The following is a 16435-nucleotide window of genomic DNA, read 5'->3' as shown; positions in this document are numbered from 1 at the left end:
TGCCTAGCATATCTGTCCATTTTACGGAATTGAAGGCATTTCTGACATCAAGCGTTATGAGGAACAATATCCGTCTAGATCGGCGGCTGTGTGCTTTGGCTCGATAAACGACATCTACGACCTGTGGATCCACTGTGGATCTTCCTGTTCTGAACCCGAACTGCCTTGGGGATAAGTTGTAAGTGTTAAGGATACACAGCGGGCGGTATGCAGATGGGAGCTCCGGGTCTCCTTTCCCCTTAGTTAGTTTAGTTAACTGGGGGGAGCCGCAGCTCCGAGCACTCAGGCCATTATTAGGCCCATTGTACTATCCCCGTAGTTGCCTATTCAATGGCTTCCCGCCTACGGTGTTCGCAGGCTTTAGCGAATCTGAGAACATTCTCCTCCTCCCTTTCCCCTTACTGATCAACGCGAGTCTGGCCACTTTCCAGCGACAAGGAAAAATGCCCTCTTTCAAGCAAACGTTGAACGCTTCAAGGAGCAATTCTGACCATTGGTGGAACACTAGTTTGTAAACTTCCGCCGGGATGCCATCAGTGCCTGGCACCTTCTTGTTTTTCATAGTGAGAACAACTTCTTTGAGCTCTCTCATTGTAAAAAGGGGGCAATCCTCGACGCTTTCCGCGTTATTTACATCAATCCGTACAGGGTGTCTGGGGAACAATGCCTGCACAATGCGATCCATCTGGTCGGTACTTAGTATGCCGGGCCTATCCAGAGGCCCGATTTTCCGGGTGACAAGCTTATAGCCAAGTCCCCACGGGTCCTCATTCAACTCGTTAACAAGTTTCTGCCAGTCGTGAGGTTTGCTTTAATTTACAGCGCTGCGGAGTCTCCTTTTTGCTGATCGATACTGTGCCTTTATGGCATATGCCTCCTCATTGGCGTGCAAACGATGTACCAAACGGCGAAGCTTATGACACTCCCTCTGTAGGTCGGCAATTTCTGCCGTCCACCAGTACATAGAAGGCTTGTCGCGCCTGGGGGCGCTCCGAGGCATAGAAGCCTCACACGCCGTCGTTATCAGGTTCATCACTGAATTTACGAGCGCCCTCCAGCACGTCCCAACCTGCTCCAAGAGCTTCGACGAACTTTCCGATGTTCATCCTCGCGACATTCCACAGTCAGGGGGAGCGTCACGTTGCTGCTCGCCGGCAAGTAGCGTCAACCACGATGTACTGGCGATCCCTTACCGAGAAGTCTTCCAGGACTCGCAACCCGTCCACCGATGATGCCAGAGATTCCGACGCTAAAATGAAGTCAGGAATGCTTCCTTCACAGCCGAGGCGCCGAAACATTGGTGTGGATCCGGTGTTTAAAACTACGAACCCGGTTCTCGTCGCCATTTCCAGAATCCGTTTCCGTCTGGAGTCTGACTGAGGCATGTCCCATTCAAGAGCCCTGGCATTAAAATCGACCCCTACTAAGATTCGTCCCTCCGTGCTCGAAACAGCGTCCTCCAGAACATCAAGCTTGATGACCCACTTGGCCGCATCTCCGGCATGCTGTCCTCCTGTCTGGTCCCTTGGAAGCTGCTGATGTGTGTCCATAGTGCAGACACCTGTAGCACTTGGTGGGAACTATCCGCATTCGCTCCCTGCGTACTACCCATCCGATTTTGATTCTCCCGCTGCTAAGAAGTTTCCTCGTATATTGCTCCACCACGGTGAGCTTTTGATGCCGACTGGACATTCACGCTTTCTCGCCCCCTCTACTTCGACCTTTTCTGTGAGGCAGTCAATATCCCGGATTTCTAGAGAGCACATGGGCTTTAGGCTGGAAACAAGAGCCTTCTTTCCCAATAACCCCTTGACCACTTCGCAGAACGTACTCTTGTTAGTCGTCTTTGGGCCCAGTTCGACGAGAACTCCGCCATTCCTCGTTTTCCGTATTTAAGACTCCTCTGCTCCGTTGTCTTCGGGTTTCATCCTGTAGCGAGTTTCACTAAGGACTTCGGCAAATAGGAGTTGACGTTAAATGCCGGTGAGATGATTAAACTTCAAGGAGGGTTGCTCCTTCCTCAGTACTTACAATCTCTACCGTAGATTCTCTGCTCCTTTCCGGTTGTAGCTCCTTCCAACGACAAGGTATCGCAGTATTGGCTATAAGTGTCTACTCCACACGTTGAGTTCCTGATCGAACAAGAGTGGAGGATTCTAATTCTTAGTTCTAGCCTTTAGAGCTCGCACAATGTATCAATTCCCTCGCCTTTCGGTTTGAGATATCCTTGAAGTTACTAAAGAATGGTTTACGTAGTCCCGTTGCCTGCCTTTCTTGCTGCTGTATCGTGGTTTTTGCTGGAGACCTAGGTTGGTATTAGGAAAGTCGTTTAAATTGTGTTTTACACTTATATGCTGACGTGGTATTCGTGGTACAGAAGCTTAGGTAGTCATTTTCGGAAGTCTAGCGAAAACTCGTAATACAGAAGGACCTTACTTAGTGGTTGCTCAAGACATTGCGAAAGCTCGTGATTCAGAAGAAGTTTGTGTGGTATTGCTTGAAGTATTCCGCTCCCGTAGGTTGCGAACTGGTATGTACTTGTGTATGATCCGTTGGTAAGGTCGTTAGACTCAGTCTACTGAAACTGACGGGAACCAGCTTGTTTTCTACTCTGATTTTGAATATGTGGTCTGCAACTTTCTCGATGGTCTGAGTGGTTGATGTAGTTCAGTTTCGTTATTATCACATTTAATGCTGTGCAAGTGATAAGTTTGCAGCAGCGAAACAAACAAAATACAAACATAGCCATCCATGACGACTGGGATTCGAACACAGAGCAACGAGATTGGGAGGCTGACGCTCTACCCACTTAACCATTGCATCGTCCAGAGGTTGAAACAGGGCCTTTGAGCAAGACGTAATATTTTTTATAAAAAAGTGGCGACTTTTTTAAATTTTTGAACAATTTTTCACATAAGAGAGGTTACACTATGTGCACAACTAAGTTTCTGGGTTTCACGCATAGATGGCGCTGCCACAGTATTTAGTTTACTTTAAATGTGTCAAGTTGTGTTTCACTGCTTAGATATCTGTCAATAATAAACCGTCATAATACCGCCGCATCGCAACATATACATATATCGCGTTTTGTGCCAAATAAACGGCATTTGCGGGAAACTTTGCTTTTCTGCTTCAATTTAAAATAAATGCAGCGTTGTTCCATTGAGGAGGCGAACGAGGATCGTTGGGAGTAACCTGCGAAAATTGGTTTAAACGCTTCAGAAGTGGAGATTTCGACACCGATGGCAAGGAGCACTCCGGAAGACTAAAAACATTTGAGGACGCCGATTTGCAAGCGTTGTTGGATGAAGACGATGCGCAAACACAAGAATAACTTGCAGAGACACTAAACTAAAAACACACTAATGCCAAGGTATTTCGAAACGTTTACATGCCATTTGGAAGATTCAAAAAGAAGGAAGATGGGTGCCGCGTTAGTTGACTGAGAGGCAGATGGAGAATCGAAGAACCAAATATCTGGCTCCTGATTATCACTTCAGCTTCATTTCATTAACTTCGAAGAAGTGCAAAATTGGCTGGATGAATGGCTTCGGTCCAAAGATGCATCATTTTATCGTGGCGCTATTCATGTATTGCCAAAAAGATGGCAAAAATATGTAGCTGGCGGGGGACAATATTTTGAATAAACCATTTTTTTTGTACTTTCCTTGAAATTTTTCATTTTCCCAGTATTTTCTCAACGGTAGCTCTTATATTGCCTTACGTCTACGAATATGGAAAAAATAATTCTTATCAAAATCAAAAAATTATGACCCAATGCTAATAATAAAAATATTTTATTCTCACTTTACAGTTCTAACTTAAACTAAATTTAGTCGTTATTAGTAGACAAAACTAACGCTAAAGGGTTATTAATTTTTTGAGTACCTCTGAGTTCATGCAAAACTCATTCTCGACCGGTTTCAGTTTTCGCCCCAGGCTTGACCCCTGTCTCGATGGGACGAAAATCCTTTTTCTCCCTTTTAACATAGTCTGTGCCACGGGCATGATTCGTGCTTGCAGCCGCCTGATAATTACTCAAAGGAGGATAATAACTATCGAATCGATGATCACGTCCATGTCGATATGTTAAATCGACAGTAGGCGGAGCTCGAACAACTTCGGGCAAGTGAGCGTAGTAAATGATACGATTACGTCTGCGAACCGCTTGATCTTCATAATGTGGGGTAAAAGACCGATCATAGACATCATTGGAATAAACTGGTCGATAATCTCGAGGTTCTGGGAGATCGTAACGTCGATCGGGAAAATAGTAGTAATCTTCAGGATGTGAAGGGGTACGAGGGCTGTAGCTATCATACGGGTCGTAACGTCTACGGTAGAGGTGATAGTCTTCATAGGGATCGTACCGTTTATAGTAATTGTTGTAATCTTCATCGTATCTGAAACAACCAAATATAAATCGAAGTTTGGAGCTGGGCATATAACTTACCTATCATATCGTCTCAAATACTGATCGTACGATCTTGAAGGATAACTTTCTGCTCCCCTATTATCTCCCTTTTCATATCGTGACTTCATTGGTGTTGCAGCAGGGGGTTTCGTTAAAAAGTTCGTAAGTCTCTCCCTGTTTCTGTCCTCTATGTTCATGTCCTTTTTTGGTTGTGTTATAAAATTGACTCTTGGCTGGCGACTTTTAATTGCATCATTGATAGTAGCATCTGGAACTGAATCGATGTCATCAGTCTCTGATTTCTGGTTATTGTAATCAGTGTTAAAAGTCTGAACATTCCAATTTCCTTTTGAGTAATATTCCGAATTCATAACCTGTTTTTCTGGAGTTGGAAGACTGGGAGGAGTTTCATTTTCTGCCTCCTCAATGGTGTCGATTGTTCGCGATTGAGAGTCATCGATAGAGCGTGGTAATCGAACTTTGCTTTGAAGGTGATCAGCATCCTTTTGTGACTTCACAGGCTCGATCGGATCTATTTGGAAGTGACTATGTAAGCCGGGTGATTGCAGGACATGGTATGATCTCTTATTTCGAATGGCTTTTAAGAGAAGTGAATCGGCGAGTGCTTTTGCTTCGAAGTAGGTTTCATCTGGGTAGATTTCTGGTGGCCCATCGAATTCATAGCCATCGAGAATTTCGATATCTTGAGGAATGAGCATGCACTGTGCTGAGGTAGCAAGTGCGACAGCGGCTAGGAGCAATGCCAGGTGTCTCATATCTGTAGAAAAGAAAAAAATGGAATGGTATGTTAAGTCAAAAGGGCAAGTAGTTACTGGTTTGGTCGAAGATGCAATCCACGGAAAGGATAGTGCCAGCAAATATTGCTTGGTAGTAATTCTGGATGTGAAAATTGCATTCAATTCGGTCAATTGGAATCTAATACGCAAATTCCTACTGAAGGTTGGTATTGCCGCCTATTTCGCTGCTGTCGTCGATAGTTATTTAACTGAAAGGAGGGCTCTGTATTGGGCCCACTACTGTGGAACGTCATTTGCAACGATGTACTTAATCTTTCCCTTCCCAGGGAGGCCACAGTGGTGGGTTACACGACATAGCGCTGGTTGTTGTCGCAAAGCATATCGAAGATGCTGAGTTATACTCAAGCGAGACAATCAGTGCTGTTAAAAGTTGGCTAGAGAGCTCTGTTCTGACACTTGCGGAGGAGAAAAACAGAAGTGCTCCTCATCACTAAGCGCCGGAAGAGAAATTATGCCTATATTAGAATCGGGAATCATATCACTTTCAAGCCGACCATCAAATACTTGGGGGTGGTGATAGATAGGAAGCTCAGCTGTAGGCAACACATGCAGTATGTTAGCGATAAATCATTCACTGCTAGTATGGCCCTGGCGAGGAACGTGGGAGCGCCACGGCATACCTCTAGGTTGCTTATAGCTAGGGTGGTGACCTCAATCATGCTCTATGTTAACACTAACAAACTGAGTGCAGTCTACAGGAGAACAGCCCTGAGTGTATGCTCTACCTTCAGAACTCTCTCAGATGATGCAGCATTCGTCATCTCTGGAATGATGCCGATTGACATCTTGGCAGATGAGATATATAATTCGAAGCTAATCTCTCCCTTATCGCAGACGAAGAACGTTGAGAGAGATATCCATAAATAGATGGCAAGAGCAGTGAGAACGCCTGGGAAAGGTTCCGTGGACCCACACACTCATTCCTGCCATCAAGGAGTGGTTGGAGGGACGACACTGGAAAATTAATTATAATCTCACCCAGTTTCTTCCGGGGCACGGAGGATATTGCCAATACCTGCACAGGTTTAAATTGGAGACTTCACCCGATTGTCCAAATCGAGATGGAGTCCCAGAGCATATATTCTTCCACTTCCGAGATTTGTGGAAGAAATGAGGTATCTAGAGGAGACTCCAGGAGAGGTGCTGGTACCAGAAAATCTGGTGTCGAAAACGGTAACAAGAGAATTTTGATGCGATCAACTGCATGATCACACCTATCCAAAATAAACTGCGAAAGGCAGACGAGGACAAAAGCGTGGTCACGTACGCCGAGTATAGAAGAACGGTGATTAAGCTAGAGTTAGCTGACTCCGCCTCGCGATGTAATACCTTAGGGTGGTTTCCGGGGCAGGGAAGGAGTCGGGGGGGGGGATTTTAGTGGGTAAAAATCCCACACACTGATATGTCCAGACCATTGTCTTTTGAAGATTTCCATCTCCTCAAAAAAAGACAGACAGATGGAAAGACAGACATCGACTCGATTCTAATAAGGTTTTGCTTCATACAAAACCATAGTTTTTATGGCTCATAATTGCTAGCCAAAAACATGATGCAATCCATTGGTACCACCTTTTCGTTTGATATGTTTTTTTTGGTGTCAAATAACCAATTTCCGAGCCGTTCTATTAATGCAAAACTGTTTATTGGCTAAATGTTCCTAAAATGTGACGATGGTCTAATACGCCGCCTATACGAATGGAACTTGCCTATGATGGGCACCGCCTTCTACGGCCCAGAAAGCGGAAGGTGATCAAAATGCGCGTCGACTGAAATTCTTGGTACTCCTGAGGTTCAGAGACTAATCAGTGTGACGAATAGCCGAAATAGGACCGAAAAGCCATACAAGTTTCAGAGCATTCGATTTCGACCCGTGCAATGTATCAAGCGGTGAACCTCAGGTCAGATTGAAAAGGACATCGGGCTCACAAACTACAAATTGATCGGCTTAGATCAAGTGGGCTATCGTCAAACCGGTAGCATCTTCCCTCAGGGATCGTCGATGATCCTTAACGGGTCACTTACGATACGGAGAGTGGCGTCCCCGAGGTGCCCGAGCAAGTAGTTCTGACACCCTAGCTGGGATAATACCTGCGTCCTAGGTAGTAGACTCGAGAAAGTTTCTCGGTGAAGAGCGAACTGCTAATGACCGATACACGCCGGGACATACTGGGAGTCCCCGGAGCCGTCATGTCCGGAGATAACCAATGTTCGGATTGGTATCACCTCTGCGAATTCTCGAGGCCAAAACTCGCTGTTGTGGAAGTTGCCGAGCAATCGGCGAGGAAGCTTCTAAACAGCGGGAAAATAAGAATTGCTTGGGTAGTGTGTACGATACGAAACCGGGCCGCTCCAGCCAAATGATAGAGATGTTTGGATTATGGGCACACATCTGCAAATTGTCGGCGAGAATAGGACTGGTAGTTCTAAACATTGGATCTACCCCAACATTCCGGCGGCCAGGCTGCGAGGGAAACATTCCAGACGTAACCTTTGCGTCGGAATCACTGGTGTCGCTGGTGGACGGGTGGCGAGTTCTGGAAGACTTCTCGGCAGGCGACCATCAATACATTGCCTTCGAAGTGGTGGACACAAACTCTCGGTGTGCGTCATCCCGGCGATCTTTCTGTGCATGGAACGTTGCGAAGGTGAACACTGGGAAGTTTATCGAAATTCCTGGAACAGGTAGGGTCGCGCTGGAGGGTACTCCTGGGGGCAGTGGCTCCGCCGCTGACACTGTCGTAAACTCAGTTATGAACCTGATAACGACAGCCTGCGGAGCTTCCATGCTCAGGAGGACATCGAGGGATGGCAAGCCCTTCATGTATTGGTGGGCAATGGAAATCGCAGAGCTCCGGAAAGATTGTCACAGGCTCCGCTGCTTAACACAACGTCTAAGCGACCAGGAGGGGGCATGTACTATAATGACGGAGTACAAATCAGCCAAAAGGAGACTCCGCAGACGCTGGTCGACGTTGTGAACGGGGACCCGTGGGGTCTCGGTTACAAACTGGTAACCCGAAAAATCGGGACTCTGCGGAAACCCTGTTCACTTAAGGCCGAGCAGATGGATCGCATTGTAAGGGCACTATTCCCTGCGCACCCCGTTTGGGACGATGACGTCGGCGGGGAGAGCGCAGAGGACTGTCCATTTTTCTTTATAAAAGAGTTGGAACAGGCAGTCCTCTCTATGAAAAGCGAGAAGGCGCCAGGACCCGATGATATTCCAGCAGAGGCATACAAACTGCTATTCCAACACCGGCTAGACCTACTGCTGGGCGCTTTCAACGCTTGCCTGAAAGAGGGCACTTTCCCTGCTCGTTAGAAGGTGGCGATGCTTGCGCTGATCCATAAAGGGAAAGGTGACCCCGAGTTGCCATCTTCATACCGTCCACTACGTATGCTTGACACTGCTGGAAAAGTACTCGATAAGCTCATCAGAAGTAGACTCGCTGAAGCGATACGCGCTGCCGGAGATTTATCTCCTCGGCAGTTTGGTTTGAGTGGTGCTCCTTGTAACGGAAAGACATTCGAGGCACACTAGACGATACTTTCAACGTGCCGAACTATCTCTTACGGATATTGAGGGATTACCTGAGGAACAGCTCTCTGCTCTATGAAACACTAGAAGGTTAAAGGAGGATGGAGGTCACGTCGGGGGAAGCACAGGGATCCATCCTAGGGCCAGACCTCTGGAACGCTACCTAAGATAGTCAACTTAAACTCAACATGCCAGAAGAGTCGCGCCTGGTCGGCTATGCAGATGATGTTGCGGTGTCGCGGTGCTTGTTGCTGGATACACTGTCGAACAAGCGCAAAGCAGATTCGGCATATTGATGCGACGGGTAAGCGGATGGATGACTGCACTGGAAAAAACCGAAGTAGTCATCCTGACTAAAAAGAGAATTCCGACCCTGCGTCCTATATCGTTCGGCAAGTCGATAATCGAGTTAAAACCGGCGGTAAAGTACCTCAGGTTGACTCTTGACTTAAAGATGAGCTTTTTTAAGCAAATCGAAGCAGCAGCCAACAAGGCGGAGTTTCGGCGTTAAGTAGGCTAATGGCAAACATTGGGAGTCCTACCTCTAGCAGGCGACGTCTCCTGATGAGTTCAACGCAGTCTGTCCTCCTCTACGGCGCATAGGTATGGGCTGACGCTCTTAACAAGGATGTATATCGTAAACGTCTCGCACAGTTACAGAGACGGGGAGCTTTGTGGGTGGCGTCTGCGTACTGCACTGTCTCTGAACCGGCCGGGATGGTGATCGTGGGAGTCATATACAAGCCAAGGGAGGTGGTTGCTCGTGAAGAACGGCAATGCACTCTAGACGAGTGGCAGCTCTCGTGGAAAAATGAAACTAGAGGCAAATGGACTGCGCGACTCATCGGCAACTTAGGTGCGTGGTTGGATCGGAAGCATAGTGAGACTGACTATTTCCCCAATTTTTAAGTAGGCATGGAAGTTTTCAGTCTTACCTGCGCAAGATGGGAAAGGTGCGATCTTCGGATTGTGTTTTTTGCAATGGAGTTGTGGACGAAGCCCACCACACTTTTATTTCTTGTGGTAGGTGGGATGGGTTCGTCAGTAGCTCTATTTAAACACAGGGGATCTCTCTCCAGACAACATTGTTGAAGAGATGCTGAGGAGTGCTGACAGGTGGGGCCGTGTTGCCCATTACGTTCGGGCAATTCTCGTTGCTAAGAAGGTATAGCTCGACCGGTGGAGGAGCCGGATGACAGAGGGTTTCTTGAACTGACAATTCCCTTCCTCCTCTCCCCTCCCGTTGGTGAAAGGAATTCCCTGATTTGAAGGCTCCGCAAAGCGGGAGAGTTCGGGGACTAGCCCGAAGTAATGTGACAAACGGTTCCAGGGTAGTCCGACGACGTATCGAACCGGGAGTCCCATACTGTGTGCCTGCGTGCGTGCATTCACCTAATCATGATGCAAGTTTGGAGAGATTGGGACAATCCCTAGATAGAGAATGAGACTAATTTTTCTCAGAAAATTTGCGGTTCATCCCTGAAAATTTAAAGCCACGTTTGGAAGTCTGCATCGTCACCAAGAGAAATGACTTCAAAACTGTTTCATGTAAGTTTTTTTTAATAGTTGCCTTATGAATTTATATTTGAAAATAGTATGTAGTATTTTCCCACCCCCATTCCCATATTGAAAGCTTGAAGTCCTTGTCTTTCCCGTTAAGTATTCGAAATACTATCCTTTTCTACTAAATAACTAAAATGGCGTGATGGTATCTATAACTGACTTCGCAACGGTTTGCACAAATCGACTCTAGAAGAATTTGTTGTTAAATTCTTGCACTATTGCAGCATTTCACAATTTTTCAAAACAAGGATTCACTGAGAACACTTTTCCTTTTGAAGTTCATTAAGGGTATCATTTTAAAGCTCAATTCATGATGACTATAACTCAACTCACCCACTGATTAAACAACTCAATTTATCTGTAATAATCCACTGAAAACTTTATCTCATAGCACAGCTTTCCCAAAACGGGTTACATTTGCGAAAGTTCAAATCAAACTGATCCGAATCCAATCCGTGACTTGAATATGATTCTAAAAACGCTACCAGAAATGCAGGCATACATCGCGGGCATCACCCTAGGTAATAACCGCTCATAAGGTTTCAACTCCGTTAAAACGTAGTAACAAAAGATCACTGGACCATGTGTAACAAAGCATGGCGGGAATTTGCATTATTTGTCCATTTCACATGAGATAGTTTCCAATGATGTATCGAGTCAGGCCCCCTTTTAGCGCAGAACACAGAGCAATCATAGAAATGATGGAGTCCCAAAGGGGTCGCAGCTTTTGTTGTTGCTGCTTATTCGACACTGAATTACAATCAGATGAAGATAATTACTTGCAATCAAAGTTTTTGAGTACGTGGTGAATGCGTAGTTAGCGAGGAAGTTAACTGAAGGTAGGATGGTGTTGAGCGAGTTGATACCAGCTTGCCGATGGTGTTTTTCATTTGATGAAGTTACCATTAGGACTGACAACTCGAGGGTTCAAAACTCATTGGTTTGCCAATAGTATCTTAATAAATTGGGGGTGATATTTGTCTTGTCTCAAAAGAGGCGAGTTAAGCCTGAGGGAGTGCGAAAGGTTCCTTTGCGAGGGTATATATTTTTGCTGGAAAATCTGTTACACTCCACAATTTTCCCAATTTCCATTGAAAGTCAACCTCACCATAAACCCACCCTAAATCCAACACTCTTGCTAATGCCATATTTTGTTTTGGGTCGACAACCGAATCTCTGGATTGTCAACCGTATATCCGGGTTCTCTATACACCACAAATCACAACAAAAAATCTGTAATCGCAGAATTGATTGTTCCGTATGATGAAAACTTTTTTCCACTATTATAATTAGAATACTACAAATCTACGCAATAATAAAATCACAGAGAAAGATTCTTCCTCTTGTCCAGAAATTGATGAAATCTAAGCGAGCAGAACGGACCGCTCATAAATGATGACGGGGCTGGGAAAACCTCAGATGCAACTTGGGAAAATCTGAATTGCCCCCGATGTCGATTGATGGATAAAATGCACGAATGTCGGAAAATAGATACTGTAATGTATCTGAATGCTAATTAGCATGATAATGAAATTAACATCAAACAATTTGCATTATTATCCAAGGGGGAGAGATATTTTAGCAACTGTTGGAGAGGTTGGAATGTTTTTGAAATTATCCATCACAATAAATGAATTGTTTTTTGTTCTTGCGGAAAATACTTTCGATAAGTGGAGGATCAATAAATTAATGCTTTTGTTTGGATTAAAGGTTTGAAAGTGCTTCACTTTTTGGTTTTGTGTTTTTTTAAATGAATTTCTGTGGTAGGTTACGTAAAATGTTTCACAGTTCTGAAGAGAAAACTTTTGAAAAATTAGGTGTCAATTTTTAATGAATAATAGAAGGCCTATAGGATGCTGCCAATAGTCGTTTACAAGGGTAGAGCTTTGATTCTGTTTGAAATATTTCTGGCAGTTGTATCTGAATCTGGACTGAAATGAAGAAAATAATCGTCTGGATCATACGCGAATTCGACGAGGTAAATGTTTTCTCTGACAGGATCGGTGAGTCCCATATATTCGGCTTCAAAAGAGAGGACAGGCGAGGTTCTAATATGGTTTTAAGTCCAACAATTGCCGTAAGGCTTTAAGAAGGATGATCTATCATCTTGTTAGGGAAGAAAATGAGCGCCCCGAATGCAAACAGTCTACAGCGGTGGTAGTTTATGTTAGTAAAGTCCCAAATATTACCGTTGAAAAAGAAGTCTATTTAAACCGAATGGATGTCAATTGCCACCTCTACGATTCCGACTTTAACAACCAGGTTTTCAGCAGAGGTCACCTTCCCCTCATGGGGTTACGGTTTGGGCTTTCCACTGGAGATAGTTAACTTACTAGCTCGTGTCCCGTGGTATACCAATTGAGGAACGCGGGGATCGTAATCCCCATCAGAAAGTTAAGAATCAACCGAAACAAGTCAAGTCTTGGTTTTGTTACCTTTCCTTCTAGTATACTATCATGCGTTCTATGTTATACTGTCACAGCTGTATCACTAACTTTACTACCCCATCCTTAGCTTAACAAAGCATTCCACGATGGAGTTACTATTTCGACAGCAAGTTCGTGCTTCAAAGCTTTCGCTTATTCACCTTGGTTAGTATACCATCTCAATGTTTCCCGGCGACAACACAAGCTTTTTTGGCTACTTGGTTTTTGACATGCTGTTGAGGATGAATCTCAGGCCCATATAATAACGTGGGTTCACGATGCAGTTTTTCCAATCAGGGTCTATATACCCGACAGGGTTCCTTCTTTCTTCTTCTTCCGTCTTTCTGTAAAGCAACCTGATGCCACTTCTTCTTCTTTTTCTTCACCCTTTGTTCTATTAACAAACGTGACTGGTTTCGCCATTTGGTTCTATCAAATGCCTGATCTGGATGCAATCTCGAGGCTTTTAAATCCTCATCCAGCGTATCAAGCCACCGTTGTTTCGTCCGGTTTTTTAGTCGCTTATCATCGACTTCGATGTTTAGACCAATCTTGGCAAGTGAATTCTCTTTAGCACAAATTGCATGACAATACCATCGAAGACGCCACCCTCGCAATTTTTCCACGACCGGTGCAACCCTATAATGATCGCGGATATCCTCATTTCGTATGTGATCAAAACGTGTCACGCCACTCGTCCAACGCAAGATCTTCGTTTCCATTACCGCAAGACACCGTTCATTGTCTCTTATAGTCGGCCAACACTCAGAACTATGGAGGGCGACAGGACGGAGGGCGTTACGATAAATTTTAGATTTGAGACGTTCTTTGATACGTCGATCACGAAGAACATCAGTTGTGGAACGCCACTTCATCTAGGTTGGGTTAATGCGTGAAGGAATTTCATAACGCTTTTCTACATTGGCTGATAGCGTTCACCCGAGATATTTAAATCGATTGTGCCTGTTTCATGGGGATCGGTCGTCAAAAATTCAGTTTTATTTAGATTCAATCTGCGACTGAGATCAACTTCCTCGAGATCATTTTCGCTATTAGATGCTAGGAAAACATCATCTGCATGAAGCAGTGTATAGGACGCTGGACGTTGGATGTCCCGTGTGCCGGTGTCCATAACAACAACAAAGAGGAGTGGTGAGAGGATCCTTCCTTGATGAAGACCTACAGAGATACGAAGCGATTTTGATACACCCGCCATACTTCAACCTTTACTTTTCGGATCGTGGTGTTTGTCCATGAATAACCGCGCAGCGTGTATTGCGTCAGTAGTTCCACAATTTTTGATAAATGCGGCTTGATTCAGGGTTATTTCTACGATTTCGCGAAAACAGTTGTCAAGACTGCGTTCAAAAATCTTCATGGTATGTGGTAGCAATCGGATCGGATGGTAATTTTAACATTCTGTTGGACTACCTTTCTTTTTCCATATTGGAACAGTGGTACTTTCTTGCCAATCAGATGGTGTTCTTCCTTCCTGAAAAAGAATTCACTGAGCCACAGTTCTGGGTCCAAGCTCTTCGCTTTGCAGAGCGCCGCTGTGACAAGCTACAACGGTACCAGTCTATACCAAGTGCATGGCTTAGCATTCATACTGGTGGATGCAAGAATTACCTAAATCTCTACCGAACTATGGAGTACGGCACCCGTGTTGATACGCAACATCACGTTGAGGCCCGAAGGTCTCTTCTCGCTTGAGCATAACCACGACCACCATGAAACTCCCACTAGGGGGGCCAACCGCAAATAACCGAGCTGTCCTCACATACAACAGGAGTTCATCCGAAGTATGTGAGTCCAGGGGCTTTCCCGGTTCCCATGGTACCAGTATACCCCTGGTAAGGTTTCGTGACCAATTTGCCACTTCAGATGAGTCCCCGTGCAGATTCGGGTCTGATCGCCCTAATTAGGCCTTTGGAGCATTCGCCTACTGCATCACGGCCGGCAAACCAAAGTGAGTACAGCGTCTCCCGGTGCCACCACTATGGAGGTTCTCCCCGGCCACTTGGTTTTGGTTTGGCCGATGGGGTTCCGCCCCATCTTCCTCACCGCCACCTCAGAGCACCCAGTTGCGTTGACAGGTGGAACTGCTCCAAATATCGGCAATGATTGTGGAAGTGAAGGATAAATAAATTCTTCGTTTGAAATCTGCTCGAAATATTCTCGCCATCTATCCATTGCGGCTCCACGGTTGGTAAGCAAAGTATCATTATTGTCATTCACGCAACAGAAGTGTTCCCTGCCTCTGCCCTGGTAAGAAACCGTAAAGCCGTCGTCGCTTGACTTTTTTAAAAGTTTGGGTGCAAGCCCTAAGCGAGGGGTCCGTGGACGAGGAAAGAGGGAGTACGTTGCTCCCCATTTGGTCCGGTCCAGCATTAAGTTGATGCGGACTTAGGACCCCATCATTCTCAAAACGAGTGAATATTGAAGCAAAGGATTTAAATTTTCCCAGTGGTAGGAAGTCACATCCAAGCGGCCCGGACACCATGAACCTGGAAAGGCCCCAAGCCGGCGCCAGAAGGAGGTACTGTGAAGGGAGATGAAGCACCTTGGGAATAAGAATAAGGACGTTGCTATACCACTAGGTGCGGTACTGTCCAGAGAAATCGGGCGTAAGGAAACGAAATCTTCGGCGGAAGGAATTTATAAACCCGATGAGATCCACACTTGGCACACCAGACTCTTCTGTCAGTGGTAATACGCACAAGAAGCATAAGACTAACACATCTGTGGTGGCTAACGCGTTATTGTGCTCTACACCAGCGCTGCCGTGGAAGTTTCGGTCAAGGATGGCAAAATGTCAGAGGGAGTATTTACCATCCCCCGGGAATGCCTATGGAAAAAATGTTGGAGCCTGGAACGAAGCCAAGATTTCCAAGCCAAGCCAAGATGAGCTTTTTTATTTGGAGTACACTGTTGAGGCAGTCTTAAAGTGGCTGCAGCAGGCAATCCCGGCTTGAGTTCTGGCGGGCTTTACTATTGTGAACACTGAGCTGCGCAGGACAGAACATGTCGGATGTTGGTTGCCGGGCTCTCGAAGGAAGGTAGAGGACATCATCCGCATGTTCGGTGGATAGAACCCGGGTTTGGACTTTGGACATTGGAGGGTAAAGTTCGTGAATGCCAGGAAGGACAAATCTACAAACGTTGAGGGTTTCACCTTGGTATACGAAATGGACCAAAAGAGTCTGAATGCGCTTAAGGGAAGTCACCATGAGGTGCTCCACTTTTCCCTAGATAGATTGAAATTCAATCATATCAGGAAATTGTAGGGCATTAAATCCATTTTTAAAGCGAAGGATAATGATGGTCTTTGACTCTCATAATATATAGCAAATCACAACATCTTCGGTGCACTCTCTCACAATGGAGCTGCGCGCGGAGGATAGTATATACAGTGGTCGAACCCCGTATGGGGGTTCGGTTTGGTGAAAGGACTATAGAGTGAATGCTACCTGCTAATAACTTCTCCTACACCTTTAAGGGAACAGGCGGAAGAAAGGGAAGCCGGAGACGTGATATGCTTCTACATATGCTTCTAACAGTTTTCTATTACATATTAGAACAAGTTTATGTCCAAAAACATAAAGATTGGTCAAATCAAGCTGCAGCATGCCAAAGTCTCCTCCTATCCAAGGCTGACAAAATTGCAGGACTGCCC

General features: G+C 45.4%; 1 protein-coding gene across 1 annotated transcript; it reads right to left on the bottom strand.

Annotated features, from left to right (window-relative positions):
* Nucleotides 1-3774: 3774 nt before the first annotated feature.
* On the bottom strand, nt 3775-10823 carry LOC119656111. The gene is made up of 3 exons (XM_038062428.1): nt 10667-10823; nt 4454-5192; nt 3775-4403 (listed from the first exon to the last, which is right to left on the bottom strand). Exons 2-3 carry the CDS (start codon nt 5188-5190, stop codon nt 3908-3910), a joined length of 1233 nt encoding a protein of 410 aa, XP_037918356.1. The 5' UTR covers nt 5191-5192; nt 10667-10823; the 3' UTR covers nt 3775-3907.
* Between the last annotated feature and the right edge of the window lie 5612 nt (nt 10824-16435).

Source organism: Hermetia illucens, chromosome 4, assembly GCF_905115235.1.
Source record: "Hermetia illucens chromosome 4, iHerIll2.2.curated.20191125, whole genome shotgun sequence".
Classification (NCBI taxonomy): domain Eukaryota; kingdom Metazoa; phylum Arthropoda; class Insecta; order Diptera; family Stratiomyidae; genus Hermetia; species Hermetia illucens.
The sequence above is the reverse complement of the archived record's forward strand: the minus strand, read 5'-3'. Positions and strand labels throughout refer to the sequence as shown.